Below are 21,027 nucleotides of genomic sequence, written 5' to 3' on the forward strand. Positions count from 1 at the left end.
TTAGCCCGCTTCCACCTTAGACTGCATAATCACTTACCATCAGGTGAAATTGTAGTCAAGGGCTAACTTGTATAGAATAATAATAATACTCCCTGCCGGGGTGAATCCTCCGCCCGGTGCATATACGTATTTATGTAATGTATATTTAAGTTTATTTATTTTGCGTATTTAAGTAAGTTTATTTATTTTCCCTTTGACTTTTTATTTATATTTATTTTGTACTGGGCGTGAGAGTTTAATTCATTTGAATAATAATAATAAAAAATATAAACGGCTGTTCATCGCATTTACGAAATATTATCAAGAAAAGCCGCGGATGCCTCTACAGTACACTCACAGTTCATTGCGTCCACAGTGTTGGGCGTGCTTTATAATATATTCTGTTTACCCCGACTGGTAGCTTCCAAGGTTTCACCATAGACATAATAAAAAATCCAGACTCCTTCTCAACTAGAAAGTACGTACCCCAATTCTGCCATTTCGCATTTATCTACCTATACGTACACGCCGACACGCACACAAATGCACATATGAAGACAGACCGGCATTAATTTCGTTAACCTGGCAATACGCTTCACTCAGAAACTCGGCAACATTCCTTCTCCTTGCGTCATACATATTCCTCATTACTAAGGGTTGTGACCCCTATCACAAGCTTGTTTCTTCACGATATCGCGCCATGTGGCTCGGCTTTTCGCGACTTGCAGAGCCTCGTGTACTTTGGTGTCGAGAATGGCGCGTATTTGGTCGGACCAACGCATCGGGCTACGTCCTCGAGATCTCTTTCCTTCCACTTTGCCAGTGATCACTAGTTTCTTTAAGTTATCTCAAGGTGTTAGGTGCTTCGATTGTTTGACAGTGAGATACCGTCTGTTTATTAATATTAGTCTATGGGTTTCACATGTCCAAAGTCTCCTACTAATGAAGTTGACAGCTTGACAGGGGAACATAAACATATTATAATATAGTTTATCTCTAGCGGTGGCCCGTGACGATGTCTTGTGGTATCTAAATTATTTGTAACTTCATTTTGAGACGATACCTACGAGTACGATGGGAACCAGCTTTATATGTTAGAGAAATTATTATTTATCACTGTTTATGGTGATAAGAAAATTACTAACAAAAAAACTTTAATAATTAAAAAGAAATCAAAATATGCGAAATATAAATAAAATATAAATGCGAAAGGTCATCATCACAAAATTTCGAAAACCGCTCGACATACAAGTACAAAGAAGATTTTTGGCAGAGATACAGCCCGACCCAGGACTCGAACCCAGGACCTCATGATCCGAACCCACAGGCCAGTGGATTAACGAGGCATTTAATATTAAGTGTATGTACCTTACGAGAGATATGATCTCTGCATCCGATTCCAGAGGGTGTGGGTTCGAATCCGGTCCGGGGTATGCACTTCCAACTTTTCAGTTGTGTGCATTTTAAGAAATTAAATATCACGTGTCTCAAACGGTGAAGGAAAACATCGTGAAGTAACCTTCACACCAAGTGTGTGAAGTCTGCCAATCCGTATTAAGCCAGCGTGGTGGACTATTGGCCTAACCCCTCTCATTCTGAGAGGAGACTCGAGCTCAGCAGTGAGCCGAATATGGGTTGATAACGACGATATGTACCTTCTTGAGACGAGGGCAATGCCCCTTCTCCGGCCTCTACATCGCTATCTCACAGGTGGGCCCTTAACAAATTGTCCGATGATGATGATGTTAAGAATGTCTAGTAACCATGTTTAACAATATCTTTTAAGCACAGTGTGGTCTAATCCTTATAAAACTTAGTATGCGAGGCGCGGTAGCATGGAAACAATTGGGGGTGAATTTATTATCACGTTGATTCCACTTGTGTGGGAGTAAGTAAAGGTTAAAATTCTCATTATTAGACCTACAATGTACTTTTTTTTCATTATGATAATACAAATTATTACTTAAACCTACGTTAAGTTAAAGCCCGAATGTGTGGTGATGGTGTCTGTCTGTCTGTGTTAGTATCTGTGTAATATACCTAACCTTCTCATAACTTTTTAGGGGCTTAAGCAATTTCAAAGCGTTTTGAAAGGGTTTCATAAAACTTTAATTTGTGCTTAATAACTTAGTAAGCACAAATCAAAGTTTTATATTAGAACTTTTTTAAGCAGCTGAATAGATCAATTCATAAACATTTTTCAGCACTTAAAGTCAGAAACCCTTGCTGCCCATTTTTGTCGTAACCTGTTGGCTGTTCATCATTCGTTCTTAAGATTGGATGATCTTAAGAACGAATGAACAGTATCAGTCCACAGCTGGACATAAGTCTTTCCGAGAGCGCGCCACCACACACAATCCTCCGCCTTCCTCATCCAGCCACTTCCATTACCTTCTTCATGTAGTCTGACTATCTGTCGAAAAAGAAGCTGGAGGGCGTCCTACGCTTGCTGGTACGTGGTGGTTGCTTGCTTCACTCCAGAACACATCTGCCCCAGTGGCCATCTGTTCTGCGACAAATATGGCACGCCCACTTCAGTTTGCTAATCCTAATGGCCTACGTCAATTAATTTCGTTCCGCATTTTGTCCTTCAGAGTGACTCCTAACATAGCCCTCTTCATAATTATCTCATTTTTCCGCTTCATTCGTGATCACAGGCAAGACGCACCCATTGAAGACAAATGTCTTCAGGCTTTGGCGTATTAATGATTTGAAGACTCGACGTAGTTTCCTAAATGTTGCCAAAACCAAGCTGAATTCTTCTGATACTGTTATCTTCGTCGTTCTTATGATAGGTACTGTTGTTTACAAATATACACATAGTAAACCTCAATAGCTCGACTGTAAGAGGTGTGGTGGTTCTCTGTTAGTCTATTGTCGTATCCACTCCTAATACAGTCTTTCCCGACTAGTTGGGACGAATATGAATGGGATTATTGGTCATATTTAAAAGATAGTGCCCTATCTTTTCTTAAAAAACAAATTGAAAACAAGCGGTTTTTAATGACCTATTCCAAAATTTATATACGAGTATCTGTGCAAGTCTTGAATTTCCATATAATTATTTTCCTAACGCGTCAAAATATGTAAGTTGATTTGTCCCAGAGATATCAAAAATCTCAGCAATGAATACTTATTGCTTGTACCTAATACGCTTTTCTAGTACAAATTCTGCTAATCGAAAAATCTAAACGAGTACAATTAGTATTAACAAAACGTATTAAGTAGGTACATGGAAATATCGACTCCTACTGTTATCGCCGCAGCGTCATTAGCATGCAAAGCGATGCCCCACGATAACTTCCCTGGGCGCCATTACAGACGCGACTCTGATATACATACATCACAAACATACATTTCAGTGCCTACATAACGTTTCATTTGGCTGAAACTTATTACTACATACGTATACCATTCGATTGGATACGGGAATATAGCTCCCCCAAATTGACTTTCGTATTTACAGTACCAATTTCTGGGTCTCATAAGTGCTTTGAGTGTGGAAGCTTTGCGAACGATTCGTAATATCGCGTTATCTAATGATGATTGAAGTATAACATCTATTCGGACAGTGTTATGTAGGCGGTGAAGTGGTACTGTGTGAATGGACGAGCTAGAGATCGATACAGCGGAGTGCGCAGGTCTCTCGGGCGAAGCACAGCTGGTGACTTTACATCCTTCCGCTAAGAGCGATCTAACGCCGCGTCTCAGTGACTACCGAGCTACCTGAGTGATTTATTTCAACACGAAAATGTTCCGGTTTTGTTGGCGGCTCTAAACGGTGCGTATTGGACCTCTATAATCATAATTACACCATTAACTAACTACAAACACTCATCACACCCTAAGCTCGAGGGCAATATCAAATGTCGCATCAATAAAATGTTGTGCCTTAAGTATTTGTTTGTAAACGAGTGCTTTTTTATACTTAGAATTTAGAATAAAACATGATAATTCACATTAATTATCATTCTACGCTTATTTGTCTATAGATTGAACAAAGCACAAAATGTAGCTAATCGTAATAACTCATTTGTTAAATTTTCAAAAATTATTAATCAAATTACAGGCGGCCTTAATTAGATGTTTAATTAAATTATTATTGGTATAAACGTCTGATTGCTCAAATACGTTTATCGGGAACATACAGGGAGATAAAACAGTTTTATGCCGAGTTCGGGCCGTTTGCGTGGGCAGGTACCTAAAGGGCACGAACGCCTACGTCACTAACAGTCGAACATAGCGAATTATAGATTTACGTGTATCTACTGGTAATATATAAACTTATATATCGGTAATTCATTTGGCTACGAGCAAAACTAAGATAGGATATCTTGGTTTTGCCCATCATTATACCAACGATGTTTTTACTCAGCCCCTGTAGCACACCGAGCTAAGTAAGATTATTGATATTTTGCGAGTCCTCCGTAGTGCAAGTTATAAATAGATTCTACGTAGGTGGATCTCATCCCATCTTTTGCTGTGTGCCGGGTATTGTGTTCTACAGAGTCCACCGTGTATATAAACTGAATTCAAAACGATCATTTCAATTTGTAAATACAAGAAGGTACCTACTTAAGTCTTAAAAACAAATGTACCTAAGCAAAAATATATTGTTGTGTAATGATTTTTGTAATGTGTAAATGTAAAAAATACGACATCACATATTTACTTAGGGCAGATTTTCAGCGGTTCAGAGATTTTCATAAATAACTTAACCTAACTTAATTACAATTCTTTTTATCTGCCTATCTAGTACGAGTATAGACAATTTAAAATGTTCTCTTCATTTCCTTATTTTTTTTCAACAAGTTAGCCTTTGACTGTGTTGACTCGCATGTAAAGTTACGGTGCAGTCCAAGAGTGATTAGAGGATCAGTTTTAAGCTACATTTTTACCGATTCCATAATAAGCTTACTGGAATAGACCTAAGGCAATTTAGAAGTGTCCAAATTAACCCTAACTCGAAAATAAATGCGCTTATAAATCAACGCCTACATAATTCACTCTGATGTTCCCAACCCAAGTTTTCGACCACGGCGGTAAATCTCATGTTGCGATTAACCATGGACGCAGGAGATATTATAGTGCACAAGTGTGTGCGCAAGCACAGGTGCACTCTTTATCTCCTCACTCTCATAGTCCGATGGGACGGCAGATCGACACGACCGGGTGAGAGATCAGGCGCAGGACCAACGAGCGACGGCTTTGCGTGCTCTCCGAGGCACGGGGGTGTACTAACACCGCCAACTTCCCAACTCCAGGCTATTGATAATTTTCTTGTAAGAAAAATTGGCAATTGCACGTTGTAGAGTCAACATCTCCTGAGGAGTCTCCGGTTTTGGGGGTGAAACGTACGTAGATAGTGTTTTGTCGGACCTGGGTGACGTTGTCGCATGGGTTCGTCGGCTTTTCGTGGATGATAGCAAAATAAATAAATTATTATAATGTACTTTTTTTTGTTGGCCTGACCCGGGATTTGAACCCTAAAACTCATTGTCAGTAGCCTAACCAGCTTACCACGGGACCAATGATGCCTGCGCCATAATAATATAGTCGATACATCAACGTTTTTCTCGCCAAAATATCTAATTAGACAGTAATGTGTACGACATTTTAAAAGTAAAGCTAAACGTTCAGTCTTATCATGATTGTGCTAATTTGAACTCGGGTGTTTTACCGTTGCTTAACGCATACCTTTAATGAGCTTAGTTCTTCACATAGCCTTGACTTTACTAGAGACAGTGTCCTAACAAACCTCAGTAGACTCGTTCCTAATCGAATGTCTCAGTTTATTAACTCACGAAGCAAAAAGAGGGGTGTTATAAGTTTTACGTGTATGACGGTCTGTCAGTCTGTAGTACCACAGCTCCCGAATGGATGACGCGATTTAAATTTGGTTTTTTTTTTGTGTTAAAGGTGTCTTATGTACGAGTGTTTTTAGACATGTTTAATAAAAGTCGATTGAGCCGTTTAAAAAAATTAATGTCTGCAAATATACTCGAGTGAGTCTCAAATGAAAGCGCACTGAAAGAGAATTGATGACTAGATCGAGAGTATAATTAAAAATTAATAATTTGTAATTCATAAGACCTTCGGGGGTTTTTCAAAATTTTCAATTTTATGTATTGACTTTAATTATTTATATTTTCCATTTAAGTAACTACTTATTAGGCATATTTTCAGCTAAGTGCCAGAAAATATTGATTTAGTCATAATTTGATTTCAATTCTATCAAATCCGGCTGTACTCAGAGTACCGAATATTTAGTCCTTCAACTGAAATATTTAGTCCTTCAACTATTTTGACCAACCAACTGTTGATCCTACTGTTTACTTCGGGGTCGAAAGTGTGAAAGGTTATAAACTTGGGAAGTCTCGGCGAGACTTTTATTAGGTTTATACCTTCTAACTGAGTATTTTCTGAGTTAACAACTGTTTCTATTCTTTAGTCCGTGGTATTAGAGTGCTTTTGTGCTACGAGGATTAAAATAAGTAGTCTTTTAATGAGAAAAAATTAAAAAGCGATTGATTAACTACCCTACGTTGACAAGAGCCGTGACAACCTAGTAGATATGACCTCTGCCTTCAATTCGGAGGGCATAGGTTTGAATCCAGGGCATGCACCTCCAACTTTTCAGTTACGTACATTTTAAGAAATTAAATATCTTAAATTGTGAAGGAAAAACATCGTGAGAATTTTCTTAATCCTGTAGGCGTATGAAGTCTCCGCATCCGAAGTATCCGCAATCAGAAGTATCTGCATTGGGCTAGCGTGGTGGACTATTAGTCTAACCCCTCATTCTGAGAGGAGACTCGTACTACTCGTGAGCCGAACTTGGGTTGTTCTAAGACGATGTTGGCATTGGCACAGGATCAAAAATAATTTTGCGTGATGTAGAATGTAGATCGCGTCACTAGTACCCATAATTTGTTCACTCCTCATAAATTTTATCGATTAGTCAACAGAATACCTTTCAACGACGTATGAACGTAATTAAGTACGAGTAAGTAGGTTACTTACAGGCTTATGTATATAGGGCAGTGACTGATTTAACGTTTTAACTACTGCAAATGAAATTATTGTCATATTGCGATTTTTCTATATTATCAATAGGTATAGAGTACTCATAAAAAGTTTAAATATGGATCGGTTATATTTTATTCTCATTAGTCTATACCTAGTAAACTTTTAACTAAAAAAAATTATATTCCATTAGATTACATTACATTCTATGAACCTAATATTTTAAAATAATACGTACCTACCCACTACAAAGTCTTTAAATAATGAAAAGCTGAGTTAGGTACATTTTAATCTCATCATCCTCAGCTTATTTTAACGACCACATATTATTTAATTATTTTAATTTTTTAATTAATTAATTTATTTTTTAAATTAATTAATTTAAAAAAATGTTTAAAAAAATAATTAATTTAAAAAAATTTAAAAAAAAGTTTTATATGTATATACCTATTCAGTAGATATGACAAAAGTCTCTTACCTATCTATTTTTCATACCAATCCTTTTTATTTTTTTCTAGTTTACATTTTATTATTATAGGTTAAAGCTTCTCAGACGAAATAGATATTTAGTCTGAGCGTAGCATTGAAAAATAAGTATATAGAATACTTACATATAATAAAGTAAAAAATTGTTTGACGGATTAGCTAGTATTTTAGTAAAATTGTTTTTGTCCGTTTGTTGTAATACCTATAATACCTATTTACCTAGCAGTGGTAATGATCAAGTTCAAGGTCGATTTTTTTTTCCTGATTGTGTAAGTGCCGTAGGCTCCTTATGGGACCTCAGCGGCGTCACCGGGGGGTTTGGGCGACCGCAGAAGCATCGCCTGATGGGGCCCGAAGGCAGAAGCAAGTAGATGGGCGGAACGACTCTCTAAGGGCGTCTCCTCTGAGACTCGGGCCTCGACTTAGAGGGCCGTTCGGGAAGGGTGTTTTGACCTGAGTGTATCAGTTCGGGCGCCCCCGAGATCGTGAGTTAAAAAGCCCACGTCTGCGTGACGTCAGATATCGGGGACCTCGTCTTCGCCGGCGAAGACGCTGTGTAGCTTGTGTTTGTGTTGCCTGGGAAGAATGGTCGTTTGTTATGTCATCGTCAGGATCGTAAAGGACGTTTTTTGGGCGTCTAGATCTACAATCAGCGTTGATATCGGGGATGTAGCTGCAAGCCTCAACCACTAGTTGGTTGCGGTGGGTGGCGGCTCTCTCAAAATAAGTTTTCGAGAGCTGTTTCATATTTCAAGGTCGACGCTTGTTCTAGATGTAATGGGCCGCATGTACGCGCGGGAGGCACTGTGGGCGCTGGCGCTGTTCTGCACGCTGGCGCCCTCGCACGCCGATGGAAACATAGGTAAACTTAGTGTTAATGACTTTCATCATCTACATAACATAGCAAACTGGCGGAAATGACACCGCCGCAGCGCTGGATAGCGAGGAATCCGCGCTACTGAACAAGTAAACTCGACTCATGCTTCAGACCCGAAAGAAAATAACCGGGGGAGCAAGGTTCAGCTTCAGCCACAGTTTCGGTTTCTGCTGTAGTTTCGGCTGTGTTCAGTCGTAAGTAACTGATACTAAGGCGAAACCTGTTACTTCGCCGAACCTTGACTGGAACCAAAACTGAAACCGTCGGTGGAACATTATAATATTGTAATATTGACAAAAGCAGCCGAAGCACTGAGATTGAAAAATAAGAAACAATGCTTATCGCATTTGCTACGGCGCGAGTAGCTTTCTTTCGCAACTCACATGCTGCTCTCTGCCCTCTCTGCTGCTATCTCATAGCTATGGACAGCGCCGGCGCGAAGTAAATTTTAGAATGGAGCGAGATCCAATTATGGCGCCTCTCCTGTTTGCTCCTAATATTATACTAAGGACATTTGAAAAGTTTGTAGCCTAATGACCTATGGAGCTCAGTAACTGACGGCTCTACTAGTTGGGGCAGCTGCCCCCCCCCCCCCCCCCCTGCCCATAACTCGCTACGTCCATGCACAATAATATCCTTAAAAATATATCATTATAGGTAACCAACGTTTCTTTTTTTGCAGGATGCTTGTTCAGCTCGTCCCTCTGCATTGAGGGAGTGGAGTGGTGTTATGATGGTAAGACAAGTCTTCTTCTCAGTGTCGTAGCTAGGTAACCAAGGGCCCTGGTGCAAATAAAAAAATAGGGCATGCATACGTGCATCTAAACTGGTTAGGTTTTATTGAGTTCGGTTCGTTCGCGATTTTCTGGTAAAGATTCGAGGGCCCCAGGAGCTTGAGGGACCCAGGGCATTGCACCGCCTAGTCCCTGGGTAGCTAAGTCATTGCAGTTTGGGTTTTCTATATTTAGGTACTTAATAAAAAACTAAGTTCTGCTACCGCCTCTGTCTGTCTCTGTTTGTTCGCAATAAACTCTAAAACTACCATTCGAATTTTCATGCAGTTTTTACCAACAAATAAAATGAGTTTAAGTACATACTTTATCAAGGCATTTTGTAAATTGGTTGAAATATTTTGGGTGTAAAGCGAATAATAAATAATTGTTTAAAAGTCAGTTATTTGAGATCCACGCGATTAAAGTTTATTTAATTTTTGATGAAAGATGATGTAATGAAATTGCCAATATTTTTTATATTTTCTAGACTATGCATTCGGGAAGTGCATTCCCGTCTACGAAAGTGACCCTGAAGAAGGGGCCCTTTATCGGTGAGTTTCATAGATTTTCATTATAAATGACCGTGTACCTTCTCGTACGTGAGGAAGTTTCGGTCAGCTATCAACTTTTTCGTTGTAAAAGCTTTTCAGCCACTCTGGAGCCTCTCAGGATAAGGAAAAAAACTGAACATTGCCATTTATTGACACATCACAGGTTACTTAAAAAGTATCTATACGGACGTAGGAGTAAATAATGTAATTAATATCTACCCTCCGCAGTTTCACCCGCACAGTTCCCATTTTCATGAGAATACATTGATAGACTGCGTTACTCACTGATAACGTAGCTTTCCATTGGCGAAAGACTTTTTAAAATGGTCCATTAGCTTCGTAGCCTATTCGTAACAAACAAACAAACAAATGAAAAATCAAATGTTACCTCTTTATAATTAGTTTTGCAGACTATATTTTCGGAAAAAGAGGGCCAAGCTTCATATCCCCTCTCCCCTCGTCCGTGCCTGGGACCTGCCAAGTACCTACGATTCAAAACGTTACACATAATTCTAAATTCAAAAGCATTTATTGAATGCGGCAGTACACGTACATTTTGTATGAGGCACTTTGTTTTTTATTCTTTACAAGTTAGCCCTTGACTACAAACTCACCTGATGGTAAGTGATGATGCAGTCTAAGATGGAAGCGGGCTAACTTGTTAGGAGGAGGCTGAAAATCCACACCCCTTTCGGTTTCTACACGGCATCGTACCGGAACGCTAAATCGCTTGGCGGTACGTCTTTGCCGGTAGGGTGGTAAGTACCCACGGCCGGAGCCTCCCACCAGCCAGACCTGGACAAATTAAGAAAATCTCAATATGCCCAGCCGGGGATCGAACCCAGGACCTCCGTCTTGTAAATCGACCGCGCATACCACTGCGCCACGGAGGCCGTCAAAATTTTATGAGGCTTTGAGGAACAGTGCATGATCCGTGTCCCGTCCGGGCAAGTCTACTAACCTTCACGACGCTCGTCTACTACACCACGGACTTTCGCAGTCTCTGCCCGCCCGGATACGGCCCTGTCTATTATAAATCATCCTTCGTAGATATGACATGAGCTCGTCCCAGCTGCAGTGGTTCGAACGGGAGCTGCAGCAGTTGGCGACGCGAGGCTACCGCTGGGAGCACGCATACACGCAGTGCGTGCTGCAGAGCATGCTGTACGCGCTGCGGCGCCAGCTGTACGTATACCTTTATAGACCAAGAGCCAGCGACAGATAGACATTCGTCGTTTTATAAAATTTCGTCAGCTTATGCTCGTATAGACTACAAGCCCTTGAACAAAAATTACCTGTGAAATGAACCAACGGCATAGTGCTCAGAGTTATTTTCTGATATAGTAACAGCCTTCTAAGCGTTATTCATGTTGGTTCATTTCACATGTAATTTTAGTTCAAGGGCTTGTAGTCTAGTACTATAGGTGAGTACGGTAGCCAATAGGGTAGTTGACTTATATCAAATTTAATATGAACAATATTAATTTCGTGTAGTACCTACATGGAATAAGAGTCCGAAATATATCGATATTAATTAATAAAGAAATGATTTCTTATAAAACTTAATTTAAATATCATGTATTTTTTCAAATTTTCCAATCGTCAAATTTTAATATTTTTGTCAAACGCTCCGTTTGTAAGGGATTTGCTATAATGACGTCATGAAACAGATGAAATACAGACCACAGCCGACCGACGTTTTGGCTCATATTGTCAAAAAATATATAAAAATTAAAATTTTCATGTAATCTCGTCGTCTTAATATAATATGATATTTTTTTTCAATCTACTATAGATAATGAACAATATAATATCATTTAAAAAAGTTTAACTAGCATAACAAGGATTTTGGAGCGTGGTTATTTACACTTTATACTTAGATTGAGGATCCTTAAAAACTGCTACCACCCAAAGTGACGGTCCAAGCTCCATAAGTATTTACGCTGTTAAAAGTCCAATACTAAAAATATCAATGTCCGTTTTTTCAATTATTGATCTCCAATTCAAAAGTAGGCATGCACACATTAAATAAAACCATTCTGTTTCTTCAGTACTGTATTTGAAAATGTAGAGAAATTTATAACATCTGAGTATTTAATAATAAGTATAGTTAATTGTTATTTTTAAAAATTAAGTAGTTTAATTTTAGGTTTTAAGTTGCTTAATCGTACTCGTATATTGTGTTCTATATTTTTCTGTTATTATTCAGGAATCCGGCGAATGTTAATTCAAAATTATGCGACCATTTCACTGATCCAAAACTAAACACTGCACCGTCAGACGATGGCGAAGAGAACATAGAAGTAAGTATTTAACTTTTAATTAAACCCAGGTTAGATTTTTTTTTAACTTAAACTGAGTAATTTACATTTAAGATTGAACCCGACGAGACTGCCTACGTACGATTCACTCCAAACTCACAAATATCAGACTCGGATTACGCCAACGAAGTGTACAATCCTCCATTTACACCAGAAGAAGATCCATCCACCTATTTAGCACAAGGTATACAAAAATTCAATCCATATTCTATTGCATGTTTTTATCAGCTATTTACTAAAAACTTTATTTAATAGGACAAATGCCAACCATTAACGAAGAACCAGAAAATGGAGACCCAAGTGACAAATTACGGGACCTAATGCTCATGACTGGTATAGAAGAATCACCAGTTATAATGCCTTTCGAAGGCTTTCGTGAACGTATTCAAGCTGAACAAATGGCAAGAGATGCTAAAGATTCAGTTCCTAATGAGTATGTTGATAAAGAGAAAAAGTCTCTAGCAGAGACGAAGTTTGAACGGCCTACTAGTGACAATGATTTCAAGGACGAAGAACGTCTAGGAGCTCATTTCAGACAGTTTAAGACCAAACCTCAACCAAACACCGCAGAATATCTTGTTGGCAATCAATTCTCACCTTTAGATGCCGAGGTACGATCAAATGCTTTGGAAAAGTATAAACAAAGTTTTGCCGAAAAGAATTTTCCTTTCGAATATGAAAATCCAGGTGATATACAAGAACCACGAGTCTATTTTGAAGAGGATAGTGCTGATGAATTTCCTGTAGACACTGGTAGTGGAGACATAGATCCTTATAACAGAAAAGGTAATAACTTGGTTTTATTTAAGTTTTCTTTTTAATTATACTTTTCTTGCTAACATGTAACCTGAATTTACAGAATCGAATACTAAATTGCGTAATCCTAAATACAGAGAATATTTAATGAATTATTGGCGCGAACTAACCGCAGCCCGCTTGAATGCTAAAGAAAATATGTATGCTGAAGGTGGTCCTTTAAAGCCTGACGAATTGCAGGGTAAGCTTTTCCGAAATCAACAAAACATAGTACTTATTGGTTTATATGAGTTTTGTTACTTTTTATTATTTGATTAAAGGCACAATGATAGACTTTCAGAATTTCACTCTATGAAAAACCGGGACAAGTTGAGAAATGTGAATAGCCTTAAATATATTTCAGTTCTTTTTCTTTTTTCGACACTTGTTAATTTAGGCACTTAACACAAATAACTCTGTCCAGGGAAGACATTCTAATTAAAACGAAACTTTACAAAATATGCTGACAATGTTTCAGGTGACAATACAAATTTTTATTTATCAGAAGATTTTCAAGATTTACTTAATAGAGAATGGGGCTTTAAGCGTAGGGAAAGAGACGATGTTAAAAAGCCCGGTCCGCGTCTGGACGCGAAAACTTTAATGATATTGTACAACAATAAATCAGTGACAGGTTAGTGTCACGGCGGCTAAATTGTCTATCTCGATGTGCCCTATAATAGATTCCAGTTTGAGCTGAATTTGCGACAAATGATCGTTCCTTTTGATTTTCTGAATTGCACTGCCACCTTCGTACCTAGAATGTCTGCACTAAGTGTTTCCCTAAGCCGCACACTTTTTTTAAAACACAATACGCATGAGACTCTATCGATCCCCTTTTAAGTATTATATGTATTCTATTTTATGTAATATTGATTTGAGTGGTTTTCTACAAATTATATTTTTTATTATTTATGCTACATTCGTCAATGTATACTGAAAATAATATCAAACCTAATAATACAAATAGGCACTTACAAGTGCAACATTTATAATTTAATTGTACCGAATTATGGTTAAACAACATTTATTCAAATATGATGTCTTAATTGAATATAATTCGATTTTTATATATTTACTGTTGGAAAGGGGACTTCTTGTCAATTAATGTAACTTAAACAGCTGAAACATGCATGATGTCTTTTCTGTCGTTGTATAAATGTGCTTATCTACTTTAATTTGTAATTCTATACATTTTCTACTTTTTCAGCACAAAAGTCAGCCAACCAACATCATTCGAGTAAACCAAACCATAACCACAACGATTATGACTACGACCCTTCGTACACGTTCGTCACTTTCCACAATAGGTATTGCGTTGTTAATGATGTGATGTATTGTAATTTTTGGCCAAGCTTTCGATATCGCTTGCCTATAATGCTAATACTTTTACCCCAGGTTCCTTACTGACTGGGCAAAGGGCATGTCTTTCATCGAAAGACTCGAACAGATGCTGGGCTTAGAGAAAAATACTTTTACCAATCCTCGGTAATTTTCTTCATTGTTGTTCGTATTTAGCTGCACGATATATAGTATGATTAAAATTTTAAGGGTATTCATTAATCACGAAATGTTAATGACAGGGTCGACCCATATGAAGTGACGTTTAAGGTGGAAAAAAATAGCAAGGGATACGATGCAGCCGAAGTTGGGAAGAGGATCGGTAAGATATTTCCAATAATTTTTAATGTGTTTGCTGATTAGCGTTATATCTTTTTGTTTCTATTTTAGATGCTATCAAAGACCAAGTCCGAGTAGAAACTGGGGCGCAAATAGATACTATTGGCATAGGAGACCGGGTAAGAGACTGTTTCGTTAATATATATATTACCAAGAGATTTTCATTTTAATATCGTGTATAATTTGCTTATGTTTTACTTCTAGAGTAAACATCCAGTCATCAGTCACCCAATAGTCCAAGAACCTCGATTCTTCGGGTTATCACTGCCAGTACTTTTCGCTCTGATTGGAAGTATGTCCGTACTAATCGTGGGTGCAGTGATCGTTGCAGTTATGTTGAGACATGACATCATGGGCTCTAAACGCAAAATGCAAGGACTTGCGTCAGCCGCTGAGATAGATGCTGAAGCCACCAGAGATTATCAGGTAAAATTACTTTAATACTTACACAAATTAATAAACTCAATCTACGTGGGATTAAACACAAGCATATCTACTTTTTTAAAGAAGCTGATTTTCGCTTGATTTCTTAATACAGTTCGTTCGAAGGTCTCGTTTATACGCGGTTAAGATTTATTTAATAGTTATAAAATGAAATGAATAATTAGGAACTTTGTCGTGCCCGAATGTCGGGCAAATGGACGGGACAGCAGACGGCAGCAGCACCCCCGCACCCCGCTGAACCACCGCAGCGTATCACGTCACTCTCCCGGGAACCTGATGGAAACTCTCCATCTACACGCTCAAGTACTTCTTCGTGGTGAGTTTCATTAATTATTCTAAGCTTCTTTTGACCTAGAGTCCTGTAAAATTAATGACTTAACGAGCATTTTATTACATTTTTTTTACTTTACACAGGAGTGAGGAACCGGCCCTTACTAACATGGACATATCTACTGGACACATGGTTTTGGTAAGTTTCGTCTAAATCTTTTTGACTGAATATTTTCGAGTACCTCTATTTTAAATTTTTTTCAGGCTTACATGGAAGACCATCTTCGTAACAAGGACCGTCTTGAGCAAGAATGGCGAGCTCTATGCGCGTATGAGGCTGAACCTTGCGTCACCGCTGCAGCCCTGAAGGCAGAAAATAATGGAAAGAATCGTTACGCTGACGTTTTGCCCTATGACCATTCGAGGGTTACACTTAACACGCTGTCCAACCATCTTGGATCTGATTATATTAACGCTTCTACTATCGTGAGTAGCCTATTTATCGTGATACACTTGCAAGACTGCTTAACCAATTGGATTAATAAATCGTAATTAATGTTTTCTTCTTAGACTGACCACGATCCGCGTAACCCAGCATACATCGCTGCTGCTGGACCCCTCGCTAATACTACCCCCGACTTTTGGCAATTAGTCTGGGAACAAGGCAGCGTCGTTATGGTCATGCTTACTCGTCTCACCGAGAATGGACAGCAACTTTGCCATCGATATTGGCCTGAGGAGGGATCTGAGCTGTATCATATCTATGAGGTACATTCTTTTTTTATTTGTTACGACGTCAGCAAAGACAACTTTGATGGCTTCTTTTCTCAATCACGTGTGTAGAGGTAGAGTCATGTTAATATTGCTTTTACACAGTTCGTCTGTTTCATAGGCAATTTGACGCGATGAGGTTCCTATGGAGTAACAAATTTTTTTAGTGACACAAATTTAATTACAGAAATTTTAAGATTAATTAGTTAGTCAACAATAATGCAGCGAAAGTTTTTATTTTTATTGTATTGATGTATGTTTCCAGGTGCATCTAGTCAGTGAGCATATTTGGTGTGACGACTACTTGGTGCGCAGCTTCTATCTGAAAAACCAACGCACAGGCGATACCCGGACCGTTACACAATTCCATTTCTTGTCCTGGCCAGAGAACGGTGTGCCATCTTCTACGAAGGCTTTGCTTGAATTTAGGAGGTAATGATCCTAAAAATCTAATCTCTCATGAATAAATTGCGTAATTTTCACATTCTGTGTTATTGAATTATTTGTACGTAACAAGACATTATTTACAAAATTAAGACAAAATTCAGATTTTTATAATCAGTCTTTAATAATATTGAAAACTTGACCATGGTCCTAAATATACTTGAGTTATGTTACAGGAAAGTGAATAAATCGTATCGTGGAAGGTCTTGCCCGATAGTCGTCCACTGCAGGTAAGATTTATCGTAAAGTTATTTGATCTTAATTAAACTAAGATATATTTTTACCTACTTTTTAAAAAGAAATGCAAACATACCAAAGATTAATGGCCTATGACCGATCACCACTTATTAAAATGATACCGCAGCTTATGATCTTAATATATAGAGAGAGTTTTTTTAAACCATTGGTTTCCAAATTGTCTCTATAAACCACTATCGGCATACAAGACAAGACATACTTTATATACACCGTATTTACACTGTTTTATATGTTATCGTTTCAGTGACGGAGCAGGCCGCACTGGAACATACTGCTTGATCGACATGGTACTGAACCGCATGGCCAAAGGCGCTAAGGAGATTGACATCGCCGCAACGCTGGAGCACATCCGTGACCAGCGACCACGCACTGTCGCCACTAAACAACAGTTCGAATTTGTATTAATGGCCGTCGCTGAAGAGGTAATTCTTACAAATTTATTAGGTGCATAGGTATCTACTACCTATCAATTGTATAAAATTTACGTATACAAAAATTTCTTGCCACGACATTTGTAATCGAACTCCTGCGAAACAGCTAGATCGATTTTAATGCCTTTTTATCGAAGGTATTTTTTAGGTATGACAATATGTAAAGTATTTTCTATACACCTACCCCGACCTCCAATTTTTATTAAAGTGCTCTTAAAAAAGTCTTTTAAAACGATTTTTTTAGTGATAGAAATATTATAATTAAATTTTGAAGTTACTAACATAAGGCACTTAAATAGACCTATCATAATGTATAAATAATAATAATATTTTTTTTAAAATTTCATAATTGAAGAATAATGAAGTATTACTTAAGAGTAGATAAAATATTTTAACTTTAAAGTAAAAATGAATTCATTTTTTTGGCGGCGAATTTTAATATCGTTCTGGGCGGCGAAAATGCACGCTACGCTACTGACTAGAAATTACCTAGACGTAGTTACTTTTAGACATACTTATCGTGCATGACATTAATTACGACAATTAATATCAAAATTATACATTTGTCCGCATTAGTTTACGTATAGTAGGTTTTATTTCTCTCTAATTATTTTAATAATTTCCCCGTCTAATATTCAAACATTTTCCTTACCCTAAAAATAGTTTTAATCTCAGAATACAGAGTTTTACCGTATTCTGAGGTTTTAATGACCGCGACACACGTTTCCATAGGAACGACAGCAGATCTTCACCATTAATTAATATTTCATTGTAGTTAATATTTTATAATTAAACGCAAAGGAACAAGTCTCTAAACCCAAAGTTGTTTGATTATAGCTACATAGATTATACTTACCTATGTTGTTGGTTTTTGTTTTGTGTAACCATTTATTTAAAAAAAACTAAACTGATTTTCATTAAAATTAACAATATTTATTGTAATTTATGGTTTAAGGCTTATAGAAATGATTATTATTCAATGTGTGAGATACTAACAAAACAATATCTTAGCTATTGATATTCTACTACTATAATACGATACAAAGCATCTAAGGCTTCATCAGCTCATTTAAATAAAAAAATACTCATGTTACAGGTGCACGCTATATTGAAAGCTCTGCCAGCACATTTACAACAACTGCAAGAGAAGAAAGAAAAGGACAAGGAAAAAGAAAAAGAGGGCACTGAAAAGGAGAAACCAAACTAAACTCACCGCTTTTGCTGACATGACTTTGTTAAGAAAAATTAGCGACGGCTCTAGCAGAAACCGAGGATTAATTATTTAAAAAATAAGTTTAATTATTTAATTACATTAACAAGTTAGTTCATCAATTTCTTGCATATTAATAATAAATCAGTATAATTTTTTGTTTTCGTAAATTAAAAGTAACCTAGGGCCGACTCTGATTAAAATAACGTTTAAATTTAATAATTATAATATTGTCGTTCAAATATTTTTATTGAAGTTCCAAGTTGAGAATCTTTGTATGATTTTGTTTATTTTGATAACCATACAGATTTAGCTAAGGTATAAAGGCCTATTTGAAATTCATATTTTCCGAATATTATTATTGTTAATAGATAAATCTTTACTCGGAGTTTGAGCAAATGATCTGTACTTCAAAATATCTCTTTAATAAACTTTTAATATATTATGTTTATGAAGGTTCTCAACTTGGGTCTAATATTTTATTCAATTTATGTATAAGTGTTTATGCGTGTTTCGCGTACAATTTTGGTTAAGAAAACTTTAATGCTGTAACTAAATGTTATATTTTGCTAATGTATGCAAAAACAGCGAAACTGTAGTCATTGCAATGTAACGCTGTTTTAATATTAAGCCCCTTTATGTTATAATAATAGAAAAGTGGTACTATTTACTTAAATGACATTTCTAAAGTTATTTTTCTAAGCTTACAGAATTTGCATATTTTCATAAAAATTCAGTAATATCAGAAATCTACCTACTAAAAATCCTGACCATAAAATGTAACAAATATGTTTAAGGATCATTATAGTCAATTTAAAAAGTGTAATGTCTGCAAAAATAGAAACTATTTTTACTGGACTTATAAAATTATTAACATATTATTATTTGCATTAATGCTACGTTCGTAGTTACGTTACGTGTTAAATTGAAAATATTATATTATAATATAATTATTATTATTGTACGTGTAATTTGCCTAACAATATTAGATACCAATTAATATATCAAGGACTTCGTTGATTGTACAAATACAAAACGATAGCTTGTGTTTGATTCACTTAGATTGAAACTAGTTGTTAAAGAAATATTATTAATACTGTTACCTTATTTATTGATCAATTTGTTATAATTAATGAAATACGTATATTATGTATGTATATTTAAATTTATGTAGGTATGTTTGTAAAACGAACGCTAAATTTTAATCTGAGATGTCTTTTTTTTAAAGAATAAAATAATGGACTTGGCGAATAGGAAATAAATTAAAAAAGAAACATAAAACAAACATTAGCTATGTCGATTCATATCCCAAAAAACGGTATACCTGATAAATTTAATCAGATAAATGAGATAAAATAATATTTACAGACTAGCGGAAACAATAGAGATCGTAGTACCTACTTATCTGTGTACTATTTACCTATATACCTAAAGTTATATTTATTGCATACTATGGAAAAAATGTAAAAAAAAATATTACTTACCATGAAACATTATTGTAGTTTAGACATAAGAGAAAATATATTTAACCTGTATTTCTGTATGAAATTATATGTAGTTTTTATGTGAATGACGGATTGGTGGATTTGATTACCTATTAAAACATTTTAGGGAAAAAACAGTCCTTGTTCCTTCCTTCTTAATATTATCCTTTTAATTTATTTACAGAGAACTATAGCACACACCGCGTTGTCACCTGTGTAGTTCCCGTTCCCGAATGAATACTGGGATACAAATATAGCCTACTAACTGAAAATGTAGCTTTCTAATAGTCAATTTTTTTAAATTGGTCGAGTACTAGTTTTTGAATTATATCGTAACTTCTATAATATTAGTTTAAATTGAGAATTTGACGTGCATTTTAACGTAACTACCATCAAAAAATACATATAAATAGTACACCAGTGAAAAGATTGATCTGGCTAAAAAACAAAACATGCTGTTCGCTGGCGTGGTTATGTTTTAAAAGTTGTTTTTGGTAAGTCGGATAGGCAGGCAGATACATAATTGAATCTAAAGCACAATATTTTTATTTTAAACATATAGGTATTTTATGTATTTAATTATCCATACATTATATTAAAATATTCCTACTTATTTATATATTATAGGTATATGCGTGGTTATGTTTTAATAGTTGTTTTTGGTAAGTCGGATAGGCAGGCAGATACATAATTGAATCTAAAGCACAATATTTTTATTTTAAACATATAGGTATTTTATGTATTTAATTATCCATACATTATATTAAAATATTCCTACTTATTTATATATTATAGGTATATTTTTGTAATGTATTATATATTTTTTAATCCTTTTAATTTTCTTGAATAATTGAATATACCGATTAGAGCGAAATTAAATAGAAGTACCTAATAAGATCGGACGAAGCCATGCTCGTACGTAATACCTACTTATCTCTGCGTATTCGAATCAGAAATGGGGACCAAAGTTACCGGTAGCTCTACGAGTCTCGATACTGCAGTTGGCGGGATGTAGAATTTGTAAACTTCTTCGGGGTCCTGAGGTGCTGGATTGGCGACCCTTCACTGAAAAACGCAATGTTAATCAACCCCCAAATAAATGAGTTTCAAATACATCTCTATCTCTATGTGTCTAACACAATACTATAGAAAGAGACGGATAGTGGTGAATTCAAAACTCACACTTACGACTCATAACATCGTTACAGAATAGCCCTACTGATCACC

The 21,027-nt window shown here is 36.4% G+C and overlaps 1 protein-coding gene across 3 annotated transcripts; it reads left to right on the forward strand.

The window, feature by feature from the left end:
- Positions 1–3,307: 3,307 nt before the first annotated feature.
- LOC112047133 (receptor-type tyrosine-protein phosphatase N2) lies at positions 3,308–19,886 on the forward strand. 3 transcript variants are annotated; one of them, XM_024084103.2, is made up of 23 exons: positions 3,308–3,760; positions 8,264–8,353; positions 9,051–9,104; positions 9,629–9,692; positions 10,743–10,877; positions 11,902–11,995; positions 12,068–12,197; positions 12,269–12,799; positions 12,873–13,010; positions 13,287–13,442; positions 14,019–14,118; positions 14,207–14,296; positions 14,392–14,471; positions 14,540–14,607; positions 14,693–14,914; positions 15,097–15,248; positions 15,347–15,401; positions 15,467–15,688; positions 15,773–15,970; positions 16,239–16,405; positions 16,594–16,647; positions 16,920–17,097; positions 18,203–19,886. In XM_024084103.2, exons 2-23 carry the CDS (start codon positions 8,269–8,271, stop codon positions 18,311–18,313), a joined length of 3,084 nt encoding a protein of 1,027 aa, XP_023939871.2. In that variant the 5' UTR covers positions 3,308–3,760; positions 8,264–8,268; the 3' UTR covers positions 18,314–19,886. The 3 variants fall into 3 exon arrangements, with proteins under 3 accessions (XP_023939871.2, XP_052737521.1, XP_052737522.1); XM_052881561.1 differs by having other exon boundaries at positions 15,142–15,248; XM_052881562.1 differs by lacking the exon at positions 13,287–13,442 and having other exon boundaries at positions 3,309–3,760.
- Positions 19,887–21,027: the final 1,141 nt, after the last annotated feature.

This window comes from Bicyclus anynana, chromosome 5, assembly GCF_947172395.1.
Source record: "Bicyclus anynana chromosome 5, ilBicAnyn1.1, whole genome shotgun sequence".
Lineage (NCBI taxonomy): Eukaryota > Metazoa > Arthropoda > Insecta > Lepidoptera > Nymphalidae > Bicyclus > Bicyclus anynana.

Bases quoted from the DNA above. Each gene is read 5' to 3' on its own strand.
- LOC112047133 (XM_024084103.2), top strand. From the start codon at position 8,269: ATGGGCCGCATGTACGCGCGGGAGGCACTGTGGGCGCTGGCGCTGTTC. The intron at 13,443-14,018 runs GTTAGTGTCACG...CTACTTTTTCAG, and splicing joins CAACAATAAATCAGTGACAG to CACAAAAGTCAGCCAACCAA. The intron at 14,472-14,539 runs GTAAGATATTTC...TTTCTATTTTAG, and splicing joins CGAAGTTGGGAAGAGGATCG to ATGCTATCAAAGACCAAGTC.